Source organism: Marmota marmota, unplaced genomic scaffold (genome assembly GCF_001458135.2).
Source record: "Marmota marmota marmota unplaced genomic scaffold, marMar, whole genome shotgun sequence".
Lineage (NCBI taxonomy): Eukaryota > Metazoa > Chordata > Mammalia > Rodentia > Sciuridae > Marmota > Marmota marmota.
Window position 1 is genome coordinate 1,202,665 of NW_026000205.1, and position 10,456 is coordinate 1,213,120.

At 48.2% G+C, this 10,456-nt stretch overlaps 1 protein-coding gene across 1 annotated transcript in view; it reads right to left on the minus strand.

The window, feature by feature from the left end:
- The window catches only part of Cpt1c (carnitine palmitoyltransferase 1C), a 23,910-nt gene that overhangs the window by 5,070 nt on the left and 8,384 nt on the right, over positions 1-10,456 (minus strand). Inside the window, 8 exon segments of the mRNA XM_015496520.2 lie at positions 372-434; positions 436-489; positions 2,005-2,110; positions 2,790-2,972; positions 3,100-3,295; positions 3,773-3,857; positions 3,958-4,065; positions 4,269-4,346. Coding sequence (XP_015352006.1) covers positions 372-434; positions 436-489; positions 2,005-2,110; positions 2,790-2,972; positions 3,100-3,295; positions 3,773-3,857; positions 3,958-4,065; positions 4,269-4,346 — 873 coding nt within the window.

A 10,456-nucleotide genomic window follows, 5' to 3' on the forward strand; every position in this document is an offset into this window, starting at 1 on the left:
GGACAGGGCTGGGGGCTGCTCCGAGACTGAACTGAGGCTGGGGCTAGGGCGGGGGAGGGGCTGAATCTAGGAATGGTCCCGGTGTTGGGAATGAGGGGGGTTGGAGTGGGGAGGAGTTGGGCTTGGTGACGGGACAGGACTGGGGTAGGGTGAGTTGAGCAGGTTGGGCAGTGGGACGGGCGGGAGTGGGGCTTGAGAAGGAGCTGGAGACAGGCTGGCCTTTGAGGCTGCCGAGGTGTTTGAGTGTTAGATCTGGCATGAGGTATGGACTGGGGTTGGCGTTAGGGTTGATTCCAAGGCCAAGGATAAGGATGGGGAGGGCTTTAGAGCCAAGGCTAGGATTTGGGGGCTTGAAGGAAGCCTGACTTCACCTGTTCTGGAAGGTCCCACTGCAGCCGCTGGGGCTGGGGCAGCGTGGGGTCAGGACGCCCCTTTGCAGTGGCCATCTGCTGAGTAGCCCAGCTGAAAGCATTCTGTAGCCAGAGTGAACTGTGGACAACCAGAGGCTGCGAGAGGCCCTCCTCCCTGTGGACTGTGGCCATCTGACCAGGCTGTGTCTCTTCAGGGAAGGGCATTCCCTAAGAACCACCGATCCCCGAGGTTCACGGTGGGCTCCCAGGTTCATGCGCATTGAGAACAGGACTAACGCTTTAGCTGGTGCTGCTGACCCTGGACAGGCTGGTAAATAGAGTCACCAGCAGCAGCCTACCTTCCCAGAACCCCGCCACCATCCTGGGACTGGAAAGAAGCTGCTGTGAGACCCAGCTTTCACTGGGATCCGGTGCCGCCCACACCTCGCTGGTGTCAAATATTTTAAATCCGCCCTGACCAGGCACCTGCTGTACCTGCCCTCCAGGTTCACATGTCGTCAAATGACATCTCACAACCACCCTAGGACGATGGGCTTGACCTCCCACTGTGACATCCAACACATAGGATGAGCACCTCACTTGTTTATTTTTATTTTATTTATTTTGTGGTCCTGGGGATTGAACCCAGGGATGCACTACCCCTGAGCCACATCCCCAGCCCTTTTTTTTTTTTGAGACAGGGTCTCACTAAGTTGTTGAGGCTGGCCTGGAACTTGTGATCTTCCTACCTCAGCCTCCCGAGTCACTGGGACTTCAGGTGTGAGTCACACCAGAAAGAACATCTCATTTGTGGCGTAAGAGTTTGTGTTCATCTTTTTCTTACCCTTTGTTACCTCTCTTCTATTTATTTTTTTGTGGTATTAGGGATCAAACTCAGGCTGCATGCTGCAAGTGCTCTACCACTGAGCTACATCCCAGCCAAGACCCTCTTTTTTTTTCTTTAAATTTTAAGGCAGGGTCTCACTGAATTTCTCAGGCTGACCTCCAACTTGTGATCCTCCTGCCTCAGCCTCCTGAATAGCTGGAATTACAGGTAAGTGCCAGCCACCGTGTCCAGCTCACATCTTGCCTTTAGTCAATATGCAGAGATGACAAACTGGCATGAAGTGGTCTGAAGGGTCTAAGGTTAAACTGAATTGAGTTTCACTTAAAGATATAATTAGGCTGGGTGCAGTGGATCACACTATAATCCCAGCTACTCAGGAGGCTGAGTCAGGAGGATGGCAAGTTCAAGGCCAGCCTCAGCAACTTAGAAAGACCCTTGAGTAGTTCAGTGGTAGAGTACCCCCCTGAGTTCAAGACCCAGCATTACACACACACACACAAATCCAGCTGATTCATTTGAGGAAGGGGACATTGAAGCTCAGAGCAGGAGAGTAGCTTGCCCAAGATTACATAGCAAACCAGAGCTAGAAGATAGTTCTTCTCGGTATGTGTTGGTAGAAAGGCCTTACACTGTGGTGTCAGAGCACTCTGGATTCATGTTCTGACTCTGCAACTCTTCGCTGTGTGACTCAAAGGAAAAACACTTCCCTTCTCTGAGCCCCCACTACCCACATTCAGCAAAGGAAGCCATCATCCCCAACTTGCTTCTCCACCTGCCCACCCCCAGCCTGCAGCAGCTACTGCCTACCTCCCACATGTGTCCTGAGATGGGGCAGTCAGCCCACGAGTGCTCCACACTGAGGCCCAGCTTCCCGTTGGAGAAGACAATCAAGGTGAAGGATTTGTCAAACCAGCTGTGGGAGAAAGTTCAGCAGGGGCACAGAGGTGGGGAGCAGTGAGAAAGGCTTGGGGTGCACTGTGGGACTTGCTGGGGAGTTTCAGGGAAGGAACATGAGGGCAGCTGGAATGTTGGTGTGGGGACTCCTCTAGGAGTGTTGGGGGTCTGTAGCAGGTGGCTCTGCAGGGTCCACAGACATGTCTAAGATGTAGGGCATTCAGGAATTTTTAGGTAATTTTTAGACATCCTGGGCCTGGGATGTCACAGTGGAGCCCTGTGGGCAAGGAAGTTTTCTGAGGCTCTCCCTGTGTGTGTGTGTGTGTGTGGGGGGGGGCTCGGGTCCGGGGAACCTGGGTTTGGAGTGACTGCATGAAGATTTGAGGGTTCAGTGGTCCAAGCTCTGAATTTGAGGTCCCCACATTCGGGGTTCAATGGCTCTGGGTTTTGGGAATGCTGAGTCTTTTGGTTATGGGTCTAGGGTCCCAGATCTAGAGGTTTCTAGGTCTAGCTCAGGGACTTGGGGTCTCAGGTCTGGAGCCCTAGGGTCCTGGTTATGGATCTGGGGTCTCAGGTTGAGGGGTTCTCTGGTTCAAAGGTCTCGCAGTCCCAAGGCACTGGGTATGGGGTCCTCAGCCCTGGATCTAGAGGTTGCCCAGGCCTGGGGTGCAGGGTCTTGTTGCCCAGGGCTGACTCACCGGTCGTGGCCCCTGCCGACCAGCAGGGTGTGGGCATAGGCATCCAGAGAAGCCGCGGGGTCCTCCCTGGTGAGCCCGGCTGGCTCCGCGTCCAGAGACACAAAGAAAGCGGCCCCCTCCACCGCCTCTAGGGCCTGGGTGGCCTGGGTCTTCAGGGACTTCCGCACCTGGGCCCACATACCCCTGTCCGGCGGGACGCGCCTGAGCCAGCTGGCCCTCCGCCCTGCCCGGCCTCCACCCGGAGCCCCACCTGTCCTTCCACGACGCCAGGCCGGGCCGGGCTCTGGAGCCCCTGCCTTCTGCACCTCACCTGGGAGCAGCCGTCAGGGCCGCCAGGTGCTCCTCGTGGGGACAGGCAGGCGAGGGGTCATCTAGGATTCGCTGGAACTGCTGCTCCAGGGCCCTCGGGGAGAGCAGGCCATTTTGGGAATGGGTCCCCACACGGAAGAATCGACCCCGGTGGAAGACCGCCACATGTCGGCTGTCCTGGAGGTGGCGGATGTAGTCTAGGGTGGTGTTGGCAGAAGCAGGGGGTGGGGAAGGCCAGACACACGAGAAGAATAACGACCATTGGTTCAGCACTTCCTGTGTGCCTTGAGCAGTTCTTTTTTTTTTTTTTTTTTTTTTTTTTTTTTTTTTTTTAAATATTTATTTATTTATTTATTTTTTTTTTTAGTTTTCGGCAGGCACAACATCTTTGTTTGTATGTGGTGCTGAGGATCGAACCCGGGCCGCACGCACGCCAGGCGAGCGCGCTACCGCTTGAGCCACATCCCCAGCCCCCTTGAGCAGTTCTTAACACACGTGTCTCATCTTCACCCCCTAGGTACCACTATTATCCCATTTCAGGGATGAGGAAACTGAGGCAAGTTATAAACTGAGTAATAACTTGCCCAAGGCCACAGCGGAAAGATGGAAGCAGGCTGGCTCCGGAGGACCCGTAGTTTTGTCTCATCAGTGGGAGGGGAGCGGTGGGGTCTCACCTTTTTGGACCCCTGGCACGCGCGTAGTGTTGAATATCTTCTCATACTGGGCAGAGCACAAGGGGCGCATTCCCATCAGCAAATTCTGCAGGAGGCCATTCGCTTGTGAGCTGCCTTCTGGGACCCATGGGGTCCCAACGCCAGGGGACCAGACCTCTGTCCCCAGCACGCAGTGGCTGTCTTACCGGGGGAATCTCCTGGCGGTTCAGACGGTGTCGGTAGAGGAGCAGGGCATGGACTGCATTCCCTGCACGAGCTGCCTGCAGCGGTGTGGGTGTGACATACAGGAAGTCCTGGGGGCCAGAGCAGACAGAGGTGGCAAGACACCGAGGCCAGGGTGCCCCTGAGGGGCGCTCCCAATCCAAAACGGGGTAAATTATTATTTGAGACTGCAGTCCCAGATTCAAGTCACCGGCCATAAATGCCTCATTTTACCCAGGCACCAACCCTCGACCTGGGGCTCTCCAGCCACCCCCAGCCTTTCCGTCCCTCTCACCATCATGTAATAGTTGCTGTTCACCATCAGTGAGTTGCGGGAGCGCAGGTACACAAATTCTTCCCACCAGTCACTGACCTGGGAAGACAAGGAACCTTGAAGAGGAGGGACAGTGGGTTGGGAGAGTCTACTAAGTTTTCTATGTCACATAGGGAGGGTGGAGTTCGATGAAGGAGGGCATAATGATCAGTCACTAGCAATAACCTAGATGTCTGTGGATAGAGGATCAGTTAACTAATCAATGCTACACTCAGGCTGCGGAATATTACAAAGTTGTTAAAAGAACAAGATGCATTGGTATTATATTTTTTATTTGTTATCTGTGTTTATTGACACTACATAAGCATCAAGACATATTTTTGAATGAAAAAAACCTAGGAGCACAAGGTATGTGGAATGATCAATTTGATTTTTTTTTTTTCTGTGCTGAGGATTGAACCCAGGGGTGCTTTACCACTAAGTTATATCCCCAGCCCTTTTTGTTTTATTTTTTAGTTGTAGTTTGACATAATACCTTTATTTTACTTATTTATTTTTATGTGGTGCTGAAGATTGAACCCAGGGCCTCCCACGTGCTAGGCAAGTGCTTTACCGCTGAGCCACAAACCCCAGCCCCACTCCCCCCAACCGCAGCCCTTTTTAAACATTTTTTAAAAAATGGGTTTTGCTAAGTTGCCTGGGATGGTCTCCAATTTTCGATCCTCCTGCCTCAGCCCCCTGAGTCACTGAGATCAAAGGTGTGCATCACTGTACCTGGCTCTGATTTGAAATTTTTAAAAATACCATTTTTATGTCCATCCACAGATAAATGGACAAGCAAAATGTGGAGATGGATGTAGTAAAGTGTTATTCAACCATAAAAAGGAAAAAAAAATTGTTTTGTGGTGCTGGGCATGAAGCCAGGGTCTTGTACTTGCTAATCACGAGTGCTATCTGAGCTACAGCCCAGAAACCTTAGAAGGAGCGAAGTTCTGACTCAGCTGCCACCCAGGTGGATCCTGAAGACCTGAGGCTAAGTAGAAGGAGTCAGGCTCCAAAGGAAAACTATTGTACGATTCCATTTATACAAAAAACCTAAACTAGGCAAACCCAGAGAGGCAGAGAAGAGAATTCACCAGGGATGGACAGAGTTTGTTTGAGATGGTGAGAAAGTTCTGGAAATAGATACTGGTAACACAATAGAATAGATGGCAACACAACATGGTTAATGAATCAACGCCATTGAACTGGAGACTTAAAAGGTGAAAATGGAAAGCTTTATGCTATGTATATTTTACTACAATAAAAATTATGTATATTTATGTATGGACCTATTTCTTTGGGTACAGAATATGCTTATAAACATCTAAGACCCTGGCCAAAGTGTTTCTCACAGGAAATGAGGTAGCAGAATTAGAGGGAGGTGGCTGGAGGGGACTTAATGTTCAAGATGTTTTCCTTTTCTACATTATAGAATCTATCACATATGTGTGTTTACTTGCATCTTCTTTTGAGGGGGGGGTACCAGGGATTGAACTCAAGGGCACTCAACCACTGAGCCACATCCCCAGCCCTATTTTGTATTTTATTTCGAGTCAGGGTCTCATTGAGTTGCTTAGCACCTTGCCTTTTGCTGAGGCTGGCTTTGAACCTGTGATCCTCTTGCCTCAGCTTCCGGAGTCACTGGGATTACAGGCTTGCACCTTTCACCAGGATACTTGCATCTTAAAGTTTATGGCATCTTACATTTCCTTATACTTAGAACTGGGGATGTGCTACACCTTCTAGAAAAATCCAGAAGCTTCTGGCAAATGCTAGAAAAGCTCTATAGTGTGCAGTTACATAAGCATCCTGCATATATCAGACTTCCTCAAGCTGTGCATCTTTCTTAAGATCTGTGCATTTTACTCTGTAACATTTTAATATACACATAATAAAAAATTCTTTTTAATAGAGAAAAAATTTCAGCACCAAGCCTCGCTGAAAGGTGTCTATAACTCAGCAGAAAATCCCAGAAACAATAGTGGAGCAAGATTTCAACCTCAGGAACCAAACAGTGTGGGAAAGGGAAGGGGTAGTGACGAATCAGACTGGTTAGAAAATCCCCAACAAGAGGGGAAAATTAGGCCAGTTTTACTAAAAGCTGCTTTAGTGCCCTGTGTCAATGGCTTTAGTGACATCACGGGTTCTTCCTGGAAGTGCCACCTGGCCAAGGGGGATGAAGCTGAGTGGCGGCAAAACAGCACAGCACAGGACGGTCCTCAGTGCCTCAGCCAATTTGCTGCTTTACGATTTCCTCCTTAAAATCTGCTCAGGGATGATTTCTGCTACAAACCTCAATCTCAATGAGCTCTTTTAACACACAGCTGGGTTTTTATCCGAGGTATGTTTCACATCCCTGCAAACGCTCAATGAGTGAATGTGGCACTCCTGGGAAACACAGGGATGGGGCCCTCAAGCTTCGGGTCACATGTCTGTCTCCTGGATAAACCCAGGTGATATTCATCAGAGTGCTTCTGTTTAAAACCATCTTGTTGGCTGTATGCTGTCCGGGAACTGGCACCGAACTCATGACCACAGCACTGAAGGAAACTTATCCAACACATGTATTCTCTCCAGAAGGCAAATCCAGCTTCCTGTGCTCAAGAGCAGCAGCACTTCAGCACCACACTAGGACATTTTAAATAGCAAAATCACCAAGAAAAAGCACAAAAATGCAAAAAAAAAAAAAAAAAAAAAAAAAAAACAGCACTATAAAAGATACTTGTTTACAGCAGGGGCACTGAAACCAGAAGGCAGAGGATTGTCTGGTTCAACCAAAGCTGAGAACTTTTTTTGTCCCTCTCTTGTGTCCTCAAATGACCATGAAAGAGCTGCAAGAACTGATTTGGGGGTTACAAATAGATTTTAATGAGTGGGCGAATTTGCAAACATAGGAACCCTGGAGAAGTCACTGCGGCACCTGCTTGGGATCCCAGCTAGTCAGGAGGCCCAGGGAGGAGATCAATAGTTTGAGGCCAACCTTGGCAGTGTAGTAAGACCCTGTCTCAAAACAAAAGATACAAAGGGCTGGGGGTGTAGCTCAGTGGTAGAGTGCCCCTGGGTTCAGTTCCCAGTACAGAAGGGGGGATCACTGTGTCAGACTTTCTCTGGCCTCATTTTGGTGGTTGTGCATTAGATAATAGTGTATGTTAAAATTGGCAGTGGTGTGGAGATGCAATAAACGTGTCTGTGTATGTTGTGTATGTGTATATATATGAGCATGTGTGTGTATATATATATAAGAATCTGGTCTAGGCATGGAGGAATAATAATATAAGACCAGATGCTGGCATCAACATGGACATGAAGACCAATGGAAAAGAAGACAGAGACAAACCCACACACTTACAGTCATCTGATCCTTGACAGATGCCAAAAGTAGATGTAGAGAAAAGACAAGGCTTTTAAACAAATGGTGCAGGGAAAACTGGGTATTCATATGTAGAAGAATGGAATTAGATCCCTATTTCTCACCCTGCACAAAAGTCAAATCAAAGTGGTTCAGAAACTTAGGAATTGAACCAGAAAACTTGCAACTGCTAGGAGAAAACATCCATCATATAGACGCAGGCTTCCTCAACAAAGCTCAAGAAATAAAACCAAGAATCAATAACTGGGATGCCATCAAATTAAAAATCTTCTCCATAGCAAAGGAAATGATTGAGAGAGTGAAGAGGAAGTCTACAAATTAGGAGAAAATCTTTGTCAGCTACTCCTCTGACAGAGGATTAATATCCAGAATAAAGAACTCAAAAAACTTAATGCTAAAAAATTAAATAAGCCAATCAATGAATGGGCAAAAGAACTAAACAGAAATTTCTTAAAAGAAGAAACACAAGTGGACAAAAAATATGAAAAAATGTTTAATGTCTCTAGCAGTCAGGGAAATGCAAATCAAAGCTACACTAAGATTTCATCTCACTTCAGTCAGAATCACACACCTGTAATCCCAGCAGCTTGGAAAGCTGAGGCAGGAGGAGCGCGGGTTCAAGGCCAGTCTCAGTAATTTAGGGAGGTCATAAGCATCTTAGCAAGACCCTGTCTCAAAATAAAAGAATAAATAAAAAAGGCTGGAGATGTGGCTCAGTGGTTAAGCACCCCTGGGTTCAACAAACAAACAAACAACAACAAAAACCATGAACAATAATAAATTCTGGCAAGGATGAGGAGAAATAGGTACACTTGTATATTGTTGGTGGTACTGAACATTAGTGCAACCACTCTGGAACAGAGTGTGGAGATTCCTCAAAAAACTAGGAATGGAAACACAATATGACCCAGCTATTCCACTCCTTGGAAATTATCCAAAAGATCTAAAATCAGCATACTGTAGCAATCCAGGCACATCCATGTTTATAGCAGCACAATTCACAATAGTCAAATTATAGAATCAACCCAGATTCCCATAGATAAATGGATCAAGAAGACGTGGTAAATAGATACACAATGGAGTTCTACTCAGCCATAAAGAAGGATGAAGGAATGGCATGTGCTGGTGGAAGATGGAGCAGATTAAAGGAAAGGAGGCAAGTGGGGGAGGGGATTGGAGATTATAAAGCCACAAGGAAGATCAGTGCAGTAAGAGGTAAGAGGGAGGGAAGAAGAGAAAGGGGAAGAAAGATGGAATAAATTTGACAAAATCATGATATATACATATGTGTATACACACACACACACACACACACACATCCCAAAGGGAGTTTCACCTGTATGTATTTGTAGAAAGTGCCAGTAGAGGAGAAAGAATGGGGAAAGGGGGAATGGGGATTACAATCAAATTTCTTACATGTATAATTTTGTCAAAATGAACCCAAATACTATGTATAATTATAATGCTCTAACAAAAAAAAGTTAAGGCCAGTAGCCGAGTGCAATGGCACACGCCCATAATCCCAGTGGCTGGAGAGGCTGAGGAACGAGTATCGCGAGTTCCAAGGCAGCTGCAGCAACTTTGCAAGGCCCTCAGCAACTCAGTGAGACCTTGTCTCTAAATAACATTCAAAATAGGGTTGGGGATGTGGCTCAGGGGTCGAGTGCCCCTGAGTTCAATCCCTAGTACAAAAAAAAAAAAAAAATTAAGACGAGAGACCTAGGGCCAGTCTCAAGCACTGCATGAAAAAGAAAACAAACCCCGCCCTTCTGCTTCTGTAGACACTTCTCAGTGCCCTTCATCAGGTTCATCTGTTGGACCCTTGATCTTCCCCAAACCCTCTTCACTTCTCCCTCTCATTCCTGTCTTGGATACTCTTACCCAAGCCAATGTTTCAATTACCTTCAACAGACAAGGAGCCTATATGCTGTCTCACTTTAGGGTTCCTCTCCTGGCTTTCCCACACACTAGGGCTGACCCTGATCCTCTCCTGCTCCAAATCCTTCAATGACTCCCTAGTACCTCCCCAGAAAGTTCAGAATCCTCGTCCTGAAGTTTGCCTGTCCCCATCAACCCACTATCACCTCTCTGACTCCTAGCCATCCTGCTCTTTGTTCTGGCCTTGATTCCAGCCCCTGGGTATAATGTTCTACTTCTTTACCTGTGAGCATGCCCTTCCTCTATGCCCTTGTTACCAACCTCGCGGGTTCCAATTTTCTCCAACCATAAAGACTCAGCCTTAATACCTCCATCTCACCCAGCAGTCATCTCCTTCAGTGACCCCTGAAATATTCATACCACCCCATCTGTCTCATCATTGCCATCTCCTCATATGCTTCCTGATTGCTATTTTTGGCTTCTCAGAGAATGTGAGACTGGCAAGTCCTGTTTTGGGTGAATCACTCACTAACCCACTCTGTGCCTCAGTTTCCCAAGGAGCTCGACTGACTGCAGTTAGGGACTTAGTTTCAGAACTCAGAAACAGAAACCCATTTGGGGAAGCTGTCCTTAAGCAGGAAGTGCTGGGCGGGTCTTGGAATTCAAGTTCCAATATTGGAAAGTGGGGGCAAAGCTCAGAATGCAGGGACCTTTGGGGTGGAGGTCAGACTACTGGAGCTTTGAGCCAGGGCGCAGACTGTGGAGAGGGATCCAGGGCTCTGATTCCCAGCGCACGGGGCGGGGCTACTGGGTGGGGCGTGGCAAATGAGCGCACGCCTGGAGCGGGCCTCCAATCACAGCAGGGCATGGGGGGGCGGATCGCGGAGGGGAACGTAGAGCTAGCGGGGGAGAAGGGGCG